The sequence below is a fragment of the Cyclopterus lumpus genome, chromosome 17 (genome assembly GCF_009769545.1).
Source record: "Cyclopterus lumpus isolate fCycLum1 chromosome 17, fCycLum1.pri, whole genome shotgun sequence".
In the NCBI taxonomy this organism is placed as follows: domain Eukaryota; kingdom Metazoa; phylum Chordata; class Actinopteri; order Perciformes; family Cyclopteridae; genus Cyclopterus; species Cyclopterus lumpus.
The window spans coordinates 6,670,935-6,693,855 of NC_046982.1; the positions used below are offsets into that span (position 1 = coordinate 6,670,935).

Below are 22,921 nucleotides of genomic sequence, written 5' to 3' on the forward strand. Positions count from 1 at the left end.
TTTAGTATTTGTGCCTGTAGATTTTCGCCTAAATTCACCAATAGTTAGCATTAGATAATGCCTCATTTGCAGTGGTGTAGTGAAGAGTACACACAGGTATGCCCACCTCTTTTTCAGACTGTTTACATTATCCCCACCTATCTGGAATATAAGAGAGTACCCATATCTCCTCTGTGACCCACCCATCACCTAGTAATATAAACCTCATCAACGACCAGTTTCATGGTGATATCTATTACTGTTATGGCTTTTTCTCATACTCCGAGCCAAAAATGTCCACTTGAGAAGCACTGAGCATTGAGACACACCAAACTCTGAGTATCCCTGACTCATATATGTCAACATTGGCTTTATCCAATTTAAGCAAATATTTGAGATTAAGATATAATGTCTAATTTGCATATCTAAACATACACTTTCAGAAAACTCGTAAGATAAACAAAACGCATCGTTTTGAATGCAAGTAATCAACTTGGGAAGTTTCATGCTGGGCAACTTTATTTTTTGCTATCAATCAATGTATCACTCTTTTTTTTTATTCAAATGTTATTGTAAAATGTCTCAAATTAAAATCATCATCATCATCCCAAAAAGCAGAAGTGCATTCAACCCTAATATTAGAGAAGCTGCAGCAACCTAACTTTAGTCTAGTTTAACCAGACTTAAAATCTACCCAATTGACTTTTTTTAATTTATTTTTTTAATGGGCGGGTTGCAAATTGGTCACATATGCCCAAGTGTTTAAAACTGAAATGTCCACAAACATTATGCCTGCGCACATATGAAAGCAATCAAAGCGTCCCTTCCCCCCCCAGTCACACTCCAAAATCAGACCGAGTTTGCTTCGGTCTGCTCCAGCTTCTGGTTTATGATTGACATGGTGTGGCAACGGCCTCCGTTTTGTGACCATTTATATATTTCTATAAGTCCATTAAACGAAAATGATGTGTCTGAAATTGAAAAAAGAATACACATTTTTTTTAAAAGGTATAAATAGAATGAAAAGAAAACCAAACCCAGACTTTCTCTGGGTCGGACTGCAGTGCTGCTACAGCTTCGGGTAGAGGCCCAAATCCAAGTGGCGCTGATGAAGCCCATCAAACCCGGCATGTAGGAGCTGGCTCCGTTCTGCACATATGGAAAAAGGCTGCTCCGCGTACAGTACAATGGGGACTCTTTGGGAGACTCGGACGGATTAATGATCTCCGAAGATGTTTGCCTGCAGACCTGAGTAACACCTAAAGTGCCGTAAATGCTTCAGGAAGTCTGGCGGCCTGGGCGCAAGGGGGACATTTCTTACTAAATTTCTTACATTCACTTTCTTTCTTTAATGGCCCAACACATGGAAAGAACTATTCATGCCCGTTTACCGCTCCATCAGATGACAGGAGTCGTACGACCAGAACAGATTAGATTTCCTGCCATTATCCTCCGGCTGTAGCCCCCAGTTGGTATTTAGCATTCACATCTAATAGCCCCCTAACCTTGATACCATCAGCTTCGCTGTTCCAAAACCGCCTTGTGTTCATTCTTGGCACGAGCGGGCGCCTCCTACAGCGGGATAACATGACCCACGGTGACATTACAGGCTGGTTGAAGGGCCCCGGAGAGGGACAAGGCCACAGTCTGTTCTGGCCTTTCCTGTTCGGGGCTCTGTATGTTTACACTGTGGCTTTGACACTCGCTCAATGCTGAGGAACTGAAATAAACAAAACCATGAGGACTATTGAATAATGTTTTTTAAAAGCCACTAGAGAAGGCGGGGAGCTGGGTATTTTTTGTACGTTTGTTTAGTAACTCTGTCCTATATAGAGCTATTTTGTAGGGGATAAAAATGACAGCCCTGGGCCAAACTGCACACCCTTAAGGCTCCTAAAGTACTCCCTAATTACCGTTTTCTATCCCAAGGTCATAGCGGAATGCGTTCCAAAACGGATTACGTTCCCACTCTCGCTCTCTCCATCCCTTCTTTTTTCTCTCCACTTTTATTGCTTCCACTCTCCTTCCTTCTCCGGGTCTCCTTCTCTCCGTTTAATGCCTCACACATGTCGGCTCGCGATAAAGTGAAAATGACCCAGCGCTGCGTCCCACGCCGTTCCTCCCGGGGTTAGATCACAGTGTTCTGCTTACAGTACACAGCCCCAACCCTCTGCCAACCCACCTGTCCAAGCCACAGCATCAGGATACCCTGCCAGGCCTTTGATAGCGCCGCCTGACACGTTGGGTTTCTGTCACATCTCCTTCGCCTCGAGGGGGCACAGATATTGTTCGTAGGAACAACCTCGAAATAGAACCAACAACAAAAGCCGTAATTGCCAGTCGGGGAAAAAAAAATAAAAAAATCTCTCTCCTCTCCTCTCTCGCCGGGTCTGTAATTACACCTAATCTTGAAAGAGTTTAGCCTGCAAAATGTTCAGGAACAACCTGCATGGTTTATGTTATGCGTGAACGAAATGTGCACAAGAGGGTGTAAATTCAGGTGTGCGTGTGCGTGTGTGATTTCCAAGCATGGGAGGGACGGATAATTCAGGTGAAGAGGGCTGTAGCTGTGATGTAAGGACGCTTGTGCATCTCGTCAACAATGGCTGCCTAAGAAGCGTAGCCCGAGGGCCGCAAATACCACGCAGCAGCTGTAGCTCAAAGAGAAGAGAGAGAAAAAGCCATACTTGACTGTCTCCATCATTTATCCACCGACAGAGGAGTCCAGACAGCCACCAAAGGGCTTCTTATGGAGCTCTATTAGACGACTGGGCACAAGTCTCCTACGAGACTGACCCCCATGTGTTTCACATTACCAAAGGTCCCCAGTACACCCGAGCCCACAACAGCAAGGAACCCCAAATTATAGCCATTACAAAACACTGTTTATTGAGGGAGACATTTAAAAGCTATAAAAAAAAATTTAAAAAAGGCCTAAAGAGTTTCAAGCCAAGCTTTTTAAAGAGTTTAATTCAAAAAGGCTCAAAAATAATACTCATTCACTTTGAGAAGAAAAAAAGAAATCACAAGATCAGTGCTGGGTCAGTTTGAATGAGTCCCTTCTCTGTTTTCAGAGGGCTGCTGGAGGAAGGAGCTGGGGCACCGAATCACACACGCGCGCGCGCGCACACGCACGCACGCACGCACACACACACACACACACACACACACACACACACACACACACACACACACACACACACACCACTGGTTTTAGTAAGAGCCAAAGTAAATACAGAGAGCAGTGCTGTTTTGCACTTTTAAAATAAATGAATTAGGACAGAGCAAAGGGCACCAGTGTGTGGAAGTCTAATCCTGATTTTTTTTTTCTTCTTCTTTTCTTTTCTTTTTTAAAGCACTGACCAGCCCGACTTTAAGAGACCCTCCGTGCACAATGATTGACCGTGGAATAGCTCAGACTTACCTTTGAAAACTGAAAGCGAGTACTTTGATTTTTCTTCTTCTTCTCCTTCTCTTTTTTTGGGGGGGCGTGGGGGCGTGGGGGGGGGATTGTGCTCTGTGTCCCTTTTGTCAGTCAGAGCTGCAGACCGAGAACGAGTCGGGTAAAGTCCTGATCAAAGAGGCTTAGTGCCGGCTGGGAGGCCCATTTCCCCTCCGCTAGAATTCGCTCTTCTCGGCTCCTTCTTTGCTCGTGGCTGCCGGTGATAAAGTTGAAGTCCTTGCTCGGTTCCTGAACTGCTGTTGCTTCTGTTGCTTCTGCTGCTGCTGCTCAGCTCCCCCCCCCCCCAGCACACTTCCTCCAGTCGGTGGTGCTGCCGCTGCGGCCGCCACAAGTCCTGGCATGGGATAGCCCTCCTCCCACTGCGCCGCTAGGGCTGTCTCCCTTGTTCACGCCCCTTTTCCACCCACCTCCCCTGTCTCGGGCCTCCGCCTCCTCTGCCTGTCTCCATTTGTTCACACCCTCACTCCTCACGCGCAGACGGAGACTCCCCCCCCCCCCCCCCCCCACAATCAGGTTTGTGTTCATTATGTGGTAAGATTATAAGACATGCAATCATCTAGTATATCAGCACATAGTAATATAGTAGTGAACATAGTATAAACAGAAAGGTGCGCAGCCGCAAAAGTACTATAGAGGTTTTTGTTGTTTTTATGGTTTTAGCATATAGACTGAAGTACATCAGAACCATTATTCACCATTATTCATTATTATTAGTAGTAATAAAGGAGTTGGGTCTGACCTGTTTGTGGCTGAACGCACCATCAAAATTAATACATTAATAAATATATGTTTAAATGATATAATATACACAGTTTGATTGCCATTAGGCCACAAGGGAAACTTTCTGAATCATTTATATTTAATGCTTGGTTATTATAATAAATGTTTGTTCATCTGTAAGACCATGATTATAAAAAATCTAAAAATAACAGCATGTATTGCTCAGGAAAGTACCTTTCACTCAGTAAATATTTCTATCACGACAGTCCTGCTAATATTATACTGTAAAATGTACAATTTAGTTTCCCACTTTTTGTTGTTGTGGTTTTGCCGCAATTATAGTTTTAGCATGACAATTAGCGCCATCCACAGGCCACAATGGATACTGCTCTCCTCGAGCAGTGAACTGTTTCAGCTTTTAATGCACAGATGTCCAGCTAGTAAATTAATGAATGACAACAAAATGATGGTTACAATTTTATTTTAAATCATGTGAGATTAACATTTTAGCGGCAAGGAATTGTCATAGTTGATCGTTACATTGTCAAGTCAGTATTTTAAGCTAAACTTAAAGCATTTGCAATTAACAAAACATTTAAAAAAAGAAGATTAAACAATTGGAAACTTGAATTTGACTGCATGTTAAAGCTGAGCAAGCATATTTTCTAATAAACACATTTTTAATTCTAATAAAAAGCCCTGTATTAAAATGAGCTATGACAAATATATTCATTCAGCATATATGCTTAAGAAGTATTAATCATACTCTAAGTTGAATATTGATACACCAAAAACTGCACTTAAGCAAAACATTTCAGATTAATTATCCAAACAAACATCCACAAATGTCATAGGTAGCAGAAAAAACATTTAGAAAAGTGTTACAAAAGTATTCATATTGCGTAGGAGCTGCTGGTAATAACTAGTCTAGTTGTATGCTTTGTTTTAAGAGCTATAGCTGGTACTGTTGGAGGAGAAGCTGTAGCTGACAGTGGAGGAATAATCCACACTGCCTCTACGAGATCCACTCCTGGAGCCGACAAGGGAACCGGCCCTGGACCCGGAGCGAGACCCCGGGTTAGAGACATTGTAAGGGCTGCTGATTCCCTTGGAGGACATCGAGGAGGCCTGCAGCAGCTTCATACCATTGCTTTCTTCCACCATGCAGCTGTCCATGGCCTGCTTGTAGGAGATCTTCAGTTTGGTCTTGGGACAGGTCAAGTTCTTCTGGTGGTTCCGTGTGTCCTGAAGCTTCTGGGCCCCTTGACCATCCAGCCAACCTCTGTGGATAGCTTCTTCGATGGTGATGCGATGTCCACTGCCAGGCTCCGTCAGGCCTCCAGTCAGGTACTGGAACTCCAGAAATCTCTGACCAGCTTCATAGGGCAACCATGTCTCCTTCACTGCCTCTGCTACGGACATCTTTCTCTTCGTCTTCACATCCTCAAAACCAACATAGGCTTTCTGGGCAGGTTTCAGCTTCGCGCCCATGCTGTCATCGATGATACTCTGGTGGACGGCTTCCTGCACCGACAGTCTCTCACCGGTGGCAGGGTTGATAATGCCACCCGTGCATGTTTGGGCCTCCAGTAGCCTCTGTGCTGTAATGGTGTCAACGATGCCTCTTCGGAGCCCTTCAGACACAGTGATTTTCTCAATGGTCTCCGTGTCAAATATCGCCGCCACAGGGCTGTGGTCGTCAAACATCTCAGGGGGGGAAACCGTAATGGAAATGCTGTTGAAGCGTTTACGAATGGTAGGAGAAGAAGGAGCGATCTGGGTGGGACTGCTGCTGGTGAAAATGTCATCAACATTGCTGGCCGCGATGCTCATCTCCGTGCTGCTGGTTCTGCTGGTAATTTGGTCAGCGAACTGGGTCAATGTTAGTTTTCCGGCACGATACTGATCCAAAGACGTCGGGTCAATGACGCCGCGCTTCAGGCAGTCCTGGATGTCGTACTGGGTTCCTGATTTCCTGTCCACTATTACCAAACGCGTCGAGCCGTCGGAGCCCGTGATAGTTATTTCCTCCCACTCGCACTCCTGCTCCGATAACTCCAGGAACGTGTCGTAGTCAATCAGCTCCCGGTGATAGGCCTCCCTCACTGACATCTCCAGCCCAGTGTCTGGGTCAACGATCACGACGCGCCTCTTGCGAAGGACATTGCTGCGGCTCTCCTGAGACTTCTGGGGCTTACTCTTGTCTTTGATCGGCAGGAGGATTAGGTCGGTCTTGGGATCTTTCATGCATCTGTCCTTAAGTTGGAGATATGTCAGGTTCTCTTTGGTATTAGGGTCGAAGAACCCTTTTGTGTCATCTCCTTCATAAGACAGGATCTCATTCATCTCCTCATCAAAATATCCCCTTTTATAGGCGACAGCAACATCAATACGGTGGCTCTCTTTGGGGTCAATAATCCCACCGCTGGCGATTTGGGCCTCCAGAAGACGGATTCCGTGACCTTTCTCAATTAGATCTTTCGCAATAGCCTGGAAGAGGGAGATTTTCTTTCCTGTTGACGGGTCTTTGTATCCAGTTACGGCCTTCTCTGCAGACAACAGCTTATTCTTAAACTCGTTTCCTATCAGGCCTCTCTTTGCGGCCTCCTCGACTGTCAAGAACACATTGTTGACTGGATCAACAATGAAGCCAGACGCTGCTTGGGCCTCAAGAAGCTCCAGGGTGGTTCCCCTCATGAGCAGACCTTGCTTCATTGCCTGATAGAAGGGCAGTATTTGCTCCTTGGCTTCATCATAGATCCCCGCAATGCAGGTAGTGCCATAGAGATAGGACTTTAGCCTGTCTTCAATGTCTCTGCTGGTGAGCTTGCCCTCGTTGATCTTCGCCAAATCAGTTTCATCCAGCAGTTCAGATTTGATGAGCTCCTCGACAGTAACTTCACCACGGAGACCCTTCACTGTCATGGGCTTTTCCGGACCATGGAGCAGAAGCAGGCCAGAAACAGGTTCCACGGTGCACTTCTTCCTCAGGTCATTATAGGATATCTTCTCTCCGGTCCCTGGCTCCAGGTAGCAGGTGGGTTTTTTGCCCAAAGCCCTGTAGAGATCCTCATCAATAAGATTGCGATCCAAGGCCAGATCTCTTGGAAGGAACACGCTCAGTACAGGGTCCAATATGCCTCCCACAGACTCCTGAGCCTGGAGCAAGCGGATGGCAGTGTCTTTGTTCACGCGGCCATGTTTGCATGCCTGACCCACAGATAGCACTTTGCCAGTGTATGGATCTTTGAAGCCTGTGCTCGCTGCCTCCGCTGTCACCAGGGTGTCTCTGTCTTCGGTGTCTACGATCCCTCTTGAGCAGGCAGTATCCACAGGCATCCTCTCATTAAATGCGGGGTCGATTATGTAGCCTGTTGCTGCTTGAGCTTCCAGGAGCATGAGGGCGCTCTCTTGACTGAGGAAATTCTTGTTTTTTGCTTCAGTGAATGGTATTTTCCCTTGGGAGCCTGTTGTCATGCCAGCAATGATGCCGGTGCCCTTTAGACTAAGCTGGATGTCCACAGCTACCTCATCCACGCTCTTTTTCCCCTTTAGGAGCTGGTCTAGTGTGGATTTACTGATTATGCCACAGTCGCAAAGCTGGTGGGCTGTGACTTTGCGACGCACCCCGTCAAAAACCAGCTTGGATGGGTCGATTGTTGGGACCTTTACATCCGTCTGTGTCTGCTGGGTCAGAGTGTTGGGTCTCTGCTGCAGCCTCTTTATCTCTCTCTCCAGGGCTTCTCTCTTGAAAGCCAGGTCGGAAGCCTCCTTTTCAGAGATCATCAAACGGCTCTTGTACCGCTCCTCAACAGTCTTAAGCTCCCTCATGAGCCTCTCGATCTCGCTCTTCAGGGAGAGCCTGTCTCGGTCGGCCACGTCTCGGTCCGATTCAAACTTCTTGATGTGGCTGTCCCTCAGCTCGTACTGGCTCTTCATGTAGTTGAACTCCTTGAGGGCGGCATTCTTTTCATCCTGCAGCCGCTGTTTGTTGCGGAGCTCGGTCTCGAGAGTGAGCTTGATGCGAGTGAGCTCCTCCTCTATGCGCAGCTGACGAGACTTGTCCTGCTCCAGCAGCTTCAGCTTGCACAACAAACTGTCCCTCTCCAGCAGCACGTCACTGTATTGGCTTTGGGAATCATGCATCCTCATGGATGTCTGGGGAGAGACCAGAAAACACAAGTCAAGAAATGCCAAAGCAAAAAGAAGATTATGCCAAGACCCACATTTTCTAATGCATTTATTACACGTGGCATTCCTTCAAAGCATGTTGTAAGTGCTTATCAACATATTACATTTTACATCAATATCTATTTAAATTGTAACCAATTGAATTTTTAGAACCAATTGATAATGTATATATCTTATATTTGTACATTATATTCATTTTATAAATAAGTATGCATCAATTAAATTTTTTTTTTTTAATGAATGAGTGCAATGTTAAAGGTTTGAAAGAATAAGCATTTGTAAGTAAGTGAATTTCATGCAAAAGCCCTAAATTAAGCAACATGCCACTGATGGAACTGGGCCACTTTGAAAACATGCTCAGCCTTAATGGATCTATGGCCGTTGCATGCAAAAGCAGAAACATGGGTTGATTTATGTTGAGATGATCCTTCGGCACGATCAAAAATACCTCAATCGATTGCTTTTGGAATTTGTCTAATTCCATCTTAAGCTTTTCTCTCTCCCTGGTCAGGTCATTGAGGAGAGACTGGAGCTCCGTGGTCCTCTTGGTGCTACTCTGAAGCTTGACATGCAAGGCTGAGATCTGGGTGGCACTCTCTCCATCAATATTGTCTCTGCTAAGCTTCAGCTCATCCCTCTCCTGCCTAACCGCCCTCAGCTCCTCCTCCAGTATCAGTCTCTCCTTCGTCAGGTTCTGCGTCAGAGTCTTGAGCTTTTCGATCTCCGCGGTGAATTCGTTCAGCTGCCGGCTCTTCTCCTCAATGGTCTTGTACAGGCTCTCGTTGCGCTGGTTGAGCTCACGAATCCGAGCCTCTTCCTGCTGGAGCTTTTGTTTGAGTGCCTTCAGCTGAGCGGAGACAGCTGCCAGCTCCTGCTTGGTGACTTTATGCTCCGTCAGACTCTTGTCCAGAGCCTTCTGGAGGCCGCTGATGTCCTGCTCATACTTCTTTCCATAGTTGGTCGTCTCCAGCTGGATAGATTTCAGTGTGCTAATTGTGGTGGTGTGCTCTCTGCAAGTTTGTGTCATCCTCTCTAACTCTGCCTCCATTCTCTTCCGTCGCGTGAACTCCTCCTGAGTTGCCTTCTTTTGCCGCTCCAGCTCGGCCTCCGCTCCGTCCAGGGAGCCTTGAAGTTCCCGGATGCGGCTCTGCAGCCTGACAGAACTCTGCTCAACCTTGGATTTCTCACTGGTCTGCTTCTCCAGCTCCACTCGGGTGATGCGGATCTCATGCTCAGACACTTTAAGCTTGTTAATGGACTCCAGATACGAGGCGTTCTTTGTCTTCAGGTCTCCCTCAGCCTGTTTCAGGCGATTGATCTCCAGCTCCAGAGATCTCCTCTTCTTCCCCTCCTCCTCCAGGTTAAACGTCAGCATGCTGATCTCCCTGGACTTGTCCTGAGTGTGTTTGATGGCCTCCTTTAGTTTGAGCTCAGCGTCTCCTCCCTGCTGCGTGAGTGTTCTCAGCTGAACCTCCAACTCACTGCGCACCCTTGTTTCTTTTATCATCGAGGCCCTCTGCTGGCTGGCCTCCTGCTCTGCTCGGCTTTTCTGCTCCTCTGTGTGAGCGATGGACTGCCCCAGTCTCCTCAGCTCCTCCTCGAGATCTCTCTTCTCAGAGGTGAGTCTGTCAACTTGCAGTCTCAGCTCTGCCGTGTTTTCTTCTTTCTGTTGCGAGGCTTTCAGGATCGTGGTCTTGGTGACGTGGATCTCCGTCTCGTATGTCTGCTTAAGTTGATTAACCTCCTGGGAGCACTGTGTTCTTACCTTTGAGATATCTGATTCAGCTTTCCGTCGACGTGCCTCTTCCTCGTCTAGCAGTATCTTCATCCTTTCCAGTTCACGTTCCTTGTCCTTCACAGACTTTTCCAAGTCGATCTTGGTCCAGTTGAGTTCTTCCAGTTCTTTCTGTCTGCGGCGAACAGCCGCCTCGTACTCTTCTTGCTGGCTGGTGTAGCGCTCCTCTGCCAGCCTTCTCTTCCTCTTTTCTTCATCCAGCTGGTACTTAATTCGGGTCAGCTGTTCATTGAGATCTTGAAGCTGGCCGTGTGTTGTGTCCAGGTTGTCCTTGGTAGCGCTAACTTGTATTGCCGTGGTTCTCTTCACTTCCTCCATAGTAATGAGCTGGTTTTGTGATTGAGTGAGATCCAGCTTGTAGCGGGCCAAAGCATCCTCCAGAGACTTGTTTTTCTGGTTGCGATCCTGGACGTCGTCCTTCAGACGCCTCAGTTCCTCCTCCAACATCTCGATCTTGGTGTTCCTGATCTGTACAGAGCATTGACAATAACAGAAAGAGCCTCAGTCACCTACTTTTATATTATTGAACAAACCTCTATGTTATTTTTAAAAATCATACTACTCATTGACAAATACCTTCAGCTCCTCCATGTTCTTCAGCAGCTCCCCTAGGAACCTGTAGTAGTCACCAGAGCGGGTGAGTAGCTCTATGTATTGAGACTGGAGGTCAGCCGCCTGAAAGGTCAAATTAGTGGATGAATACCGATGTCAAATGTTCACATGCCAGTGAGAACTTTAAAGGACACATCTTTACATTGTAATCATAATACAAAGGATTCATTTATAGTCATGATAAAATAAGATAATCCTTAGTCTGTGACTTAATATAGATCCACTCCTCGTACCTCTTCTCTGACCAAAGAAGCGGGCGACTGCAGCATCGTTCTCTTGATCGGAATATTAAGCAGAGTTTCCAGGCCTGAACTGTAGGAAGCCAGCTGCAGCTCGTAGTCCTGAAAACCCACAACACAACATGGACTCCGTTACTTTGCACCACACATGCTTGGGCTCATCATAATGTTTCACAATGGCAGAAAAGGGTGCGCGTGGACCGACGAGCCTACCTTTATGGAGGTAGCGCAGGTGTCGGAATTTTTATGCACATCCTCGACTTTTTCCTGCTTGCCTTTAATTTCAGTGTGAAGCGCCTGTGCAGTGAGCAAAAAAAGGGGGCATTAAATTAACAGATACTGGTCCGTCTTTGCTTCTTCAGAGACATCCGTTATTTTATGATAACAAAGGAAAACAAAGGACTTTTCAGTTATGCTGCTGTGTAGTGGATGACATCCACACACACACACCGATGCTCACAGTGTAAATGGTGGATAGTTCCAATGCAAAATCAAATCAGATTAGTTCAGATGTCGTTATTGATTACAATCTGTTGACGTAAACAAGGAGAGACGTGCCTTCTGCTTGTTGAGGTGGTCCATTAGAGTCTGGACGTCGTTGAGTTTGACCGCCTGGAGCGTGTCCTGGCGCTTCCTGGCATTGTCTATCCACTGTTGCAGGAGAGTGCTGCTCTGCTGATAATGACCCAGCTGTTTCTCCTGCTTCTCCAAGTCCCACACTCTGAGGAAGAAAAGAGTGGGAGGAAGAGGAAGAGGAAGGGGAAGGGATGAACGGATATTTTTTTAAATGCTGTTCCCGGCAATGTCGAACGAAAGGCTGCGGGGAACTATTCACAGGCGTTGGGAGGAATGTGTGCACACGAACAGATGATCCCACCTGCTCTCAATCTGGGTTTGGATGCGGCGCCAGCGGACAGACATCTGATCCACCAGGTCCGAGTACTTGGACAGGTCCACGTCACACTTGTGGAAGGACTCGGAGATTTGACCATTCCAGTGCACCGCTTTAGCCAAGTCAGACTCCATCGCCGTCAGCAGGTCCCTTTTTTGCTCCAGATCACCCTTCATTTGCTTTAATGGACAATCACGAAATGTTATTGAATTCATCATTTCAACTATAACCATACATCAAATGTAAGTCTTATTTACGTCTAGAGCTATATTGTACATGATATGATTGTTTTTTGTTCCTCTCAAAGAATGCCTATGGTTTTGTTAGTGGTGAATAAAGTATTCAGATCCTTTACTACTGGAACGATAATCCAATATCAAAATACACCATTTGAAGTTTAAGTCCTGCATCGGAAATGCTGGCGACATCTAGTGGTGAGGTTGCAGATTGTAACAAACTTTGGTGGGCGTGACTGGCCTGATCTGGAGCCAGTGTTTGGCTTGTCTGTTTTGAGCTACTGTGCAAACATGACGTTGCAACATGGCTGACTTTGTGAAAAAGACCCGCTCCTTATGTAGATACAAACAGGTCATTCTAAGGTAACGAAAACACAAAACGATTCCTATTTTTAGGTGATTATACACTAAAGAAAACATATTTATTTATATATTATTCCACTGTTGCCAATAAATTCCCCTGAATGCTACACACTGTTCCTTTAAGTAAAAGTAGTATATGCAAAATGTTCAGAAAATATCAAAAGTTAAAGACCTCACAATGCAGAAATGCAGAGTGAGTGTCATTGGATTATTATTATTTATTGTATAATACAAGTAAAAAGTAGCATTAAGGAGCAAAGGAAATACTCAAGTACCACATTCTCGCCTGTCTTTTATAGGACAGAAGAGGATTCAGTAATTGCTACTACTTCATTTGACCTGAAGTCCTGCAAACTGAAAAGCAAGAGACTAAATATAAAAAGTGCGTCAAACCTTTAGCGTGCTCCGATAATTTTCCAACTCCCGAAGGTCCAGAGAGGAGGTCTCCTTCTCTGTCAGCCGGGCCTCGTGGACTTTAATGATATCTTCCGCCTGGAGAAGGCTCTGGAGCAAAGCCTGAAGAGCTGACAGCCTGTGAAGGACACAAAGCCATTACATTGAATGCACGCCTTCGTCTCTTCCAAATAATGGTGGGACGGAATTAAAAAGGTGATGCGATCAGACCACAATAACGTACCTTTCATGGTAGGCCGGGTAGAGACCCTGCAGGCCTCCCAGTTTCTGGCTGATGATTTCCAGCTCAGAGCGGAGGAACTTGGCTTGCTCGGAGTCGGCAGGTATCCCCTCCAGCTGCTTCATGATCTTTTCTCTCAGTCGCAGGTACTCGTCGTGAATGTAGTCCAGGTCTTGGTGCACAACCTGGATACCAATATGTAATAACAGGTGACATTTTGTATTATCACTTGTTTCTCACCGCGCTTGTTTATGGAACTAACGTGGGACGTTCTTGTGGTGAGCTGTACACCGAGATGGTGTTGTGTATTTAATCTTTCTGTTGCACTTTTTTTTTTTAAAAGGTAGCCGAGAAGAACCTCACTTTTAATTAGATAGAACAATCATTTAAGTTACACACCTGCAGATTCTGGATGTGCACGGAGCACTCGTGCACACTGTTGTCGCCCAGGGGAATGTGGAGATGGCTGGTGAGACCGGACTCCGCCAGCTCCAGCCGGCGCCGAAGCTCTTGCAGACTATTGAGCAGGGTGAGGCTGAGGGTGGAGCTGGGGGCTGGGGGAGGCGCTTGGACCTTGATGACAGTGGTCTTGGTGATGTTTGACGCAGGCTTGGTCGGTTTTGGGGGTTCAGGCTTCGCCACCTCACCATCCTCTGTTGATGGTTGGTGGAGAACATTAGAAGAACATTAATGTATCGTGGGAGATTTTGAAAGTAGTAGTTTTGCAAATGCAGTGGACTGTCGATGTGTGGATGAGTTACAAACATTGGACACTCACTGTAAGCAGGTATCTGGATAATCAGGGTATCGTAGTGGTTCTGGGCGCTATCAAAGTTGCCCTGGATCGTTTTCTTATCCTCTTCCCCGAACATGTCAGAACCTTGGCTGGTACGCAGGAACTCTTGGTAGTGCGTCTCCAGTCTTTTGATGATGCTGCGGTACTCCTCGGGACGCATCTTAGACAACTGAGGGACGACGGAGAGGAGTCAGGTCAAGCAAGAGTCACGGGGGGAGGTCAGCAAAGCGCCGCCGCACGCGGTGTTTCAGACACCGACCGCAACCAAAACCGAGAACCGGGAGTTATTGAGACAGGGAGCCACTTTGTGGCATCTTACCATGCTGACGGTGAGGGAGCTGATGTAGTTCATGTCTTTGAGGCAGCATTGCCACGAGATGAGGCTCTTGATGTTGATGTAGAGCTGATTCCAGATGCTCATGATGGCTTCATAATACTGCTCGTTCCTAGGGGCAGCACACGGCCATTAATATGCAGACGCGACACCATAAACATTGTGTGATATTTATCAAAATATTTCGATTGCGTTTTGGTATAAGCTTATTTTCTGACCTCTTAAGGCCTTTGAAAACAGTTACGCAGTAAAGGCTGGAATCTATTGGGACAATGTCAACCAAATAAATACCACTTTCCCAAAAAGGACGGCTGTTTTTCTATCTCGCTCCGGGGGGAAATGTGACGAGTCCAATGGATTCATTACATGGTAAATCCCCTTGAGCGGACACATTTCGAACCGCCCCGACCAAAAGGATTTCCGCAGACCTGCGCTGGTCCACATCAACGGCATTGGTTCTTACTTTTTGGCGAGGCCGATGCTGAGCGGGTTCGGTGGGGGGATCTTCAGACACACGGAGGGAATCAACATGTCCAGACCTCCGGGTCCCGTCACCAGCCACTTGCTGCGCTGCGAGTTATCCTTCAGGATGCCATCGTTCCCTTTTAAAATCCCAATCTGGAGCACACAGCAGGAGAAACGCAGAGTTACCACCTGGAACATTTTTCACGTGTGCGCGCGTGTGTGTGTGTAAGCGTTCAACCCCACCTGGTCTTGTTTAAAGTCACATATGGCCTCCACGATGACGGGGCTGTTGCTCTTCTCCTCGGGGTTGCGAGGATTCAGCCTGACGATGGTCTTCGACTTGTTGACCAGACTTTGGACCTGCCTCCTATTCTCCATCACGCGCTCCTTCTCTCTCTGTGAACGTGCAGATATCAGATCTGTGTTTTTAACTCAGCCACTGTGGACGCACTGCAACTACGCAACATGAATGCAGACATTCAGGAGACGTTCCACCTTGTCTCTTAAAATCAAACACTAAAGAAAAGAAACTGCCGGAACCAGTTCACCAGACAATAAAAAAATGATTTAAACCCAAATTGTTTGAGCACGAGCATAATGATACCTCCAGGTTTCTCAGGAGCTCATTGAGGTTATCCAGCGGGGTGTTCTTGTCACACGTGAACTTGTTTCGGATGGACTCGTGATCTTTCTGCAGCTTGGCGTAGGTCTCGTTGGCCTCCTTGAAGAACTGCAAGTGTGCATCAACAAGGTTTTGATCAGCGCTGGCGCTGCGACAACAACAACAACAACAACAACACCACACAGACACTGCTTTCCACTGCGCGGCCGAGTGCTTACTTGGCTGTAGGCCGCGTTGTCCTTCAGGTGGATGTCGATGCACTTGGTGATCTGGAGGAGCCAGCTCCACTGGGTCTGTAAGGTGTCCATGTAGGCCTGTGGGTGCACACGGAGGACGTCAGCGCAAACAACAAATGAATAGCTGGCGGGTTTGAGGGAGCAAAAAAACACACCCAGAAAACACCTTACTTCAATCTTATCAGCGGCAGGGTGGTTGTTCTTCAGGAGTCCGTCTGATTTCACCTTCAGCTTGTTCAGGTCCTTCTCTTTCTCCTCCAGGTCCCTCATCATGCCCTGTCAGGGGATCGGAACGCATCAGATATTGAAGGTGCGGTCACGCCCCCAGGAACCAAGACAGAAACATGCACCCATCAGGAGAAAAGGAGGAGGGTCCTTACCGAGTAGCTCTCCTGCTTCCTGGGGATGTAGTGGTCGATGTTCTTGTCTCCCCAGTCAAACATGAGCTCCTCCTCCTCTTTCTCGTTGACCCACATGATGGCCCGGGAGATCTCATTGATGATGCTCTGGAGCTCACGCAGCTGTTGCACGCGGCTGTGGGACATTTTCTGAGACGGACACAGGGTAATGGGTGATGCATGAATATGATACAAAGTGGCAATAGAGCTGCTGATATTGGCGAAGGGTTCGGTTCTACCTGCAGGCTTTCCCATTCTTGTTCCAGGATGGACAGGTTGTACTTGTCGCCCCTCATGTTCTAAAACAAAAAGAGAAGAGATGTAGTTGTTTTGGTGCTTGGTTTTAAATATGATTACAATGCATTTGTGCACATTGTGAATAAATGGCCATCCCCCTTGACAAACGAGAGGTATAAAGAAACCAGTCCAAAGACAAAAAGCCACTGGGAGGAGCTTCAAAGCAGGATGACCACTCACCAGTTCATCTCTGGCACGGTCTACTTCCTGGCTCCTCTGGACAGAGCTGTGGTTTTTGTTGTGGCTTTGGATTTGCTTTTCGAGCATTTCGGAGTCATCGCCCCAAGGAGCCGTCTCAATCATGCGCTACAAGATGCAAAATCCACAGTTGATTACCTTTTTAAAATACAACAACCGCCGAACACAATTACAATGTCAAAATCAATGTCAAAAGTAACATGCTTAGTGGAACATTACTGTATAGTGTTTCATGAAATAACATACAATGTATATATACTATATAATGAGGCTGGCTTTATCCCCTGTTGCACGCACGATCCGTCTCTCGATGGGTTCGAACCTCCATAACCTGTGGCGCTTGAAGATGTTCATCTTTCAAAATAGTTCTCAAATCCATTGTTTCCTTTATTTTTATTTTATTTTTAGAGCCCTTAAACACCTGGGTGCTGTTGTTTGAAGCAAACTCAAACAGGAGTAAAAGGTGCATTTGCTGGGGGTCTAATAATAAGACATCTGGTGCCGTGGTGAATATTACGACAGCAGGACGGGCGGATGTGGATTTAGTTTTTGGACAACGGGGAAGCTGCGGGGCACAGAGGGCTAAGCTCGGTTTTAAAAGACCAATAAGGATTACACAGAGAGCCTTCCTTGTTCCCTGGGGCAACGTCTTTTTGAATCTCAACAGACACACTGTGAATTACGCCGACGTCTTTCTCCTCTTTGTCCTCCAGGTGTCAGCATATAACCATTAAGTCCCGTCGTTAAGCAGGAAACTATCCCAACTATTCCCCCCTCTTGTTAGCAGCCCTGAGCTTTGATAAGAGCTCTGCCAGAAAACCTCAGCCAGTCACTGCACTCCCCTTGCAAGTTTTTTCTCTCTCTCTCTCTCTCAAGGCTTTTGTTATCTCACCACTCCCTTTTCCTTCGTAAATATTTGCCTGAAGCGATGGCTCATTAGAGATCGCCTTTAGCACAGCGGATAGAAAGTTCAGCAAAGTCCTATGTTAGACTGCGTGTACAATATTTCTTTATCTGATGACAAGAGGGGGGGGAATGATGAAACACAGAAGGGTGAGGTTTGAAGCGTTGACAGAATGACAGGGTGTGGGCAAGTAGAGAGCCAAAGGGCGTTTTCCCATGAGCGTGTTACAATACAGCTGAAATGGCCTGTTGACTCAGATTGCACACTGCTCTCCTTCTACTTTTCCCACCAGCTTCTTCATCGGCCCTCCCCTCTATCTCTCCACTTGCCTGCCTCTCTCACCGTCTCGTTCTCAAATGGCCGAGCTCTTTCCTCTTCTTTGTTTCAATCCCCCCTCCCACACACACACACAAAACCCACCTCCCCTGGCCTCTCTCACTCACGGATCAGGTTTTGGCAGAGTGACCAGATGGTTTCAGTTACAGGAGGTCAGAATAAGCGATAGGGTAAGTGCATCCCTCCCCTACCCCTCACGTCCCGTTACATTTTTTTTTTTTAAACGGAGGGCAAGCTCACCACCCAGCCCAACCACACCGGCATGCACAAACACGCAGGTGCAACTATTCATACTGCTCAAACAGGTTGGAAAACTACTGGGCAAAGTGAAATGTAGGGAAAGAGATGACGTGTGATGTCAAGGTTTTGGATTTCACACGTGTGAAGAGTTTTGTCCGTAACTCACACGTTTGATTATTTCATTATTTATATATATATATAATTTTTTTTTAAATATTATATATAGATTTTTCTTTTAATTATGTTCCTAAACGTCTCTCTGACGCATGGAGAGCTCACCTTCTGTTGAGCAATCCAGGCCATGGCGTCATTATAGATCCTCCCCCCTTCGAGGGAACCCACGCTGCCTCGGTTCCGTCTCGTTGTCATGCTACCGACTAACTGCTGCTGGATCGCGGAGTGCATGTGCTGGAACTGGTCGACGCTGTGTCGCACAAAAGGAGGAAAAACACTTTGTGAATCTCCCACTCGACTGGCAATGAGCGAACACAGAACTCCTCGGAGTGACTTTTTGTCTTCGACGTGGGTCGGTTCAGCTGCAGAAAATGAAACTCAGACGCCGCTATGTGACCTGCTCTGGCACACGTCCACGAACAAACGCACATGTGCAAAATGCAAACAAACACGCAGAGCATCTCGCCTCACCTTCGTAAGAGGTCACTGGGTATGCGCATTTGCTGCAGGTCTCTGCCACAGACCGTCATCTGCTCCATGCTTTCTGCAGCCATGTTCAACAGCTTCTCTGACTCCCCAGCTGGACCCCCCTATAAGAAACAAAATCACACACGACACCGACCTCTTGAATCACAAATGATAAACAGAAAAACATTGCAACAATGAAGTCAATATTAATTCTACGTATAAATGATGCTCATTATAATGTGCGTGTGCTGCACTTACACTCTGGAGAATTATCTTGGCTCTCTGCAGGTATTCCTGGCACTGGCCTGTCAGGAACAACCCTTTCTGGTGGATTGCCTGTGCACTACACATGAGGGGGAAAGAAGAAAAAAAACTTTAATTAATACCAATATCTTTATCAAAAGATACGGTCCAAACAAACTTGATTCCACGTGTGTGTGTGTGTCTGTGGCTTGCTTTGTTTTTCAAATAAGCATTGTTGCAAAGACAGATACTGTTAATACAGTTACTAGATTTGTATAAATGTTTATAAATGATAATTGAAGCAGTACGCTACACATAAACAAATAAGAAAATAAATGATTTTGCCCAAGCTGTTGGGATCATGAAGAGGGATGAACACTAACTATTATAAAGTTGTTTTATTAGTTTTACTTCTTTTCTGAAAACTACTGCACTGGGATCACAATTCAACAATTGAAGAGTAAAAACAACAACAACAACAACAACAAACTATTACATATTGGATCCAACATTCTTAATGTACATCATGTTGATAACAACTACACTGTGTGTGTGTGTGTGTGTGTGTGTGTGTGTGTGTGTGTGTGTGTGTGTGTGTGTGTGTGTGTGTGTGTGTGTGTGTAAAACAAGAACATAACTAAGTGCTTTCTGGGGAGGAAAAATTATCAAGTTATATTTTAATTCAACAAAAAAACTCATTCATTATTTTGAGTCCGTCTATAAGTTGCAGGTCACCAATCGTCGGGTGTCCTTGGGCAAGACACTTAACCCCCAAATTGCTCCCGTAGCTTTGCCTACGATGTTACGATGTACGTATGTTAGTTCGTCCCGTGCAGGTGGAACCTTAGCCCCTCCCATCAGCGTATGAATGGGTGTGAATTGTTTTTTTTAACTTTTCTCTCTCTGAGGAACTTGCAAATCCCCCATACACACATCATGATTTGTATTTATTTACTGTAAATTACTGTTAACCACAAGTTGAGCATTAACAATGATGAAATGTTTTTGTTTGAAAGAAATGAAGTCATTTCATAAGCTCTGCCGCGGTCACATCACGGTGCTGGTGGGTGGACTTTCTAAAGCTGCCTGCACGCATACGCTCCTTTGTACCTCCGAACTTTGTCCAACCGAAAGGTTTACTAAAGAAACGCGTTCAAAAACACGCTAATCAAGTTGTTGTTGTTGTTGTTGTTGTTGTTGTTGTTGTTGCTTTTAGCGGAGAGGTCGCGACTTGTGACGCATTTGTTTGCACTCGGGAAAGAACAGTTTCACCGGAAAAGAAAACCAGGACACTCGTTGTTCTCGTATGTGCAATGACTTCTACAGCGTTCATGAACCTGCCCGTGACTTCGAGTGGACCTTGTTGGCATTCCCGAATGGGTCTCATGGCTAAGTGAAGCTTGAAAGAACAACATGATATATGTGGTATTTCCCATTAACACTGAACGCAACTCATTTCGAAGCAACAGGTGATTTTATTACCTTAATCCGCCGCCTCCACCGGCGCCCCCCATGCTGACGGCTACTTTCTGCTGCTGCCCCCCGCCGCCGCCGTACATGGAGCTCCTGGAGTAGGTGTTGTACGAGTGCATGGCGTCGCCACCTTGGTGTTCTCCGTGGATGCCGTTTCCAGCCACGAACACGTCGTTGTTCCTGAAACTCGCGTTTGCCAAATCCGGTCGCGAGTTGCTCCTCTGGCCCATGGCGGCCAGCCGTGAACTGGAGCCGTACATACTCATCTCTGCCGAGTAGTGGTTTAGTTCTTCTTCTTCTTCTTCTTCTTTCAGGTCTTTTAAGTTCGTTCCGCTCCGCTGTCCGGGCCGCGCACCTCTCTCCTGCGCAGTCTCCCTGGGCGTTGCGCAGAGAATGGTTCGCTGTGAATAGACGGAAGCTGCTTTAGGAGAGAAACCACACCTTGCTGTGTTGAAGGAACACGCTCCTGCGGCGGCCGGCTGCGTGGGGGAGTTCACGGGCTCGGCCTGTCATCTCATTCCGCTGCGAAGAAAATATGACGCGACTTTTTCATTACTCTAGTTGAACTATTACGCAATATACAGTAGGTGTGTGTGTGTGTGTGTGTGTGTGTGGGGGGGGGGACGACTGTATACACCTAAATCCCAAAAGTATTAATTTGTTTCCTCTTACCTGTAGAGTTAATTATCAATCTAGTTTGTTTTGGTGTGATTTGGCTAATATAAGGATATATTATAGGACTACAACACACTTGATAAACTCCACAGCAGTGTCTCTTTTCCAGGATAAATACCACGAACAGCGCCACCGGGCAAGAGAAGAGTCGAAGGTGACTGTTCCCTTTGAAACCACTGTCTCGTCTTGGTTATTAATAAGGAGGCCTTTATCTTTTGACACACAAAGGCTTATTGTTCGCCATCATCAACACAGGTTCTAGTTTATACAGACTGCTTATTATTATAATTATGCCAGAGGCCTTTTATCAGCTCTGTGGCCCATTTGAGATCATATGTGTCGTAGTATTGGATTAGTTGGAATTAATTGATTTCTACATATAGTGTTTGGAATAACATCTTGCAAAAAAGAGAGAAGATAATTCTGCGTTTCCTGTTATTATTTTATATAATTCTCGATCATTGTTATTTCAATGGACGATTTAAAATTTGGCAAAGGGGACAACAGTTGGAAATTAGTCTTTTGGCGAAGACTAACATTGATCACTGTTAATTTACGCTGTAATAAAAAATGTAAAAACACTCACACGCCCTCTGAAGACTTATCCTAAACCCATATGACTTCTTCTCAGATCTGGGTTCCCAAGACTTGCTCCTCTCCCCCTCATAATCTATCTTCGTGGTCAATGTTGACTATATATATGCAATTAAAAAATACTGCAGCCAACCCGGCTAATCCCCCAATGGAGAAGTAGAGATAGTGGTTGCGCAAAGAATTTGCCATCCCGGGTTCAACATTCTTGAGGTCAAAAGAAGTCAGTTTGTGAGTTCTGTGGTTTTTGCGTATCGATGCTTGAAGCTGACGACCAAGTGATACCGAGCAGACAGCAAGTGCATTCTTGTTTGTCTCCATTTTAATGCAGACACTTCTCTCCGTTCCTCTGCAGCGACGGCACTCCACGCGTTGTAGGCGTGTGCAGGAGCTTTAGAAAGGGAAAGGCGTTGAGAGAAAAGACATAAAAACGTATACCATGCAATGCCTGAAGGGGCCTTGGGTCTTTATAAATGAGGTAATAATCAAGTTGTACAGCCTTTATAACTGATGGGGGGGACACTAGTTTACAGACACATCGTGCCCTCTGGTGTTTTTAGGCCTTATAGCGTTAGCAACTGGACACGCATACAAACACACACACACACACACACACAAACACACAAACACACACACACACACGCACAGATACTCATCACATCTCGTAGAAGTGTGAAAACAGAGAGACTGACAGAGATAAACATGTCCGAGGGAACCAACGCCCAAACTGGAATGTTCTAACAATTCAAGCATTGCTGTCCGTCTCTTTTGTCACATACGAACCATTTGTATACGCACACATTTCGAAAAACCTGGCATGATATGTCTGTGCTATTACACAATGCAATTAATTTTTCCACTTTCAAAACGAATGATTACATGTCTATTTTATCACAATGACAATCCATTGAAAGGCTCGCCAAAACCTGCTTTACCTGTTTGCTTTTTTTTCCTTTTTTTTTTCTCTATCCTCGCCATATGGTGAAGAAATAACTGGAAGCATACCATTAATCATAAGCTCCCCAACAGAAAGGGTTTGGCCTAATTAAACTAAAAACCGCACAACCACCCTGGAATTATTATTATTATTGCGCTCATATTTGTTGTTGATAAGATGTGAATCTGCCTGGGGGATTTAAGGGCCACGACTGACAGAGTGAGGTGTGTCAAAGGGTTCATTTTGTCAGGTTGAGTCATGCCCTCTGGATTATCCTCCTCTATCTTTACTGTCTGTATTTAACCTAAACATTCGGTCTGTGTTGTCTTTTCAATCATGCAGAGGGCCCTTTGAGGAGAAAATAAAAGCTTCTCTTCAGATTGGGATTAAATATTTAACTGAATGTTTGC

At 46.0% G+C, this 22,921-nt stretch overlaps 2 protein-coding genes across 3 annotated transcripts in view; both read right to left on the reverse strand.

Moving 5' to 3' along the window:
* Positions 1–3,454, reverse strand: part of LOC117746171 (tensin-3-like) — a 41,313-nt gene extending 37,859 nt beyond the window's left edge. Inside the window, exon 1 of the mRNA XM_034555112.1 lies at positions 3,404–3,454. The gene's annotated coding sequence lies outside the window, so the exon portion shown is untranslated. The remainder of the gene's footprint in view (positions 1–3,403) is intronic.
* A 1,172-nt stretch (positions 3,455–4,626) lies between these two features.
* LOC117746170 (desmoplakin-like) lies at positions 4,627–20,876 on the reverse strand. 2 transcript variants are annotated; one of them, XM_034555110.1, is made up of 24 exons: positions 20,318–20,876; positions 18,851–18,935; positions 18,596–18,714; positions 18,230–18,374; positions 16,453–16,578; positions 16,215–16,274; positions 15,958–16,125; positions 15,749–15,853; positions 15,560–15,655; positions 15,324–15,449; positions 14,963–15,115; positions 14,718–14,872; positions 14,240–14,366; positions 13,903–14,089; positions 13,524–13,777; positions 13,128–13,309; positions 12,884–13,022; positions 11,877–12,070; positions 11,558–11,720; positions 11,213–11,296; positions 10,994–11,101; positions 10,725–10,823; positions 8,802–10,616; positions 4,627–8,320 (listed from the first exon to the last, which is right to left on the reverse strand). In XM_034555110.1, the coding sequence occupies exons 1-24, from the start codon at positions 20,572–20,574 to the stop codon at positions 5,108–5,110; spliced, it is 8,160 nt and encodes a 2,719-aa protein (XP_034411001.1). In that variant the 5' UTR covers positions 20,575–20,876; the 3' UTR covers positions 4,627–5,107. The 2 variants fall into 2 exon arrangements, with proteins under 2 accessions (XP_034411001.1, XP_034411002.1); XM_034555111.1 differs by having other exon boundaries at positions 10,119–10,616; positions 20,318–20,814.
* Between the last annotated feature and the right edge of the window lie 2,045 nt (positions 20,877–22,921).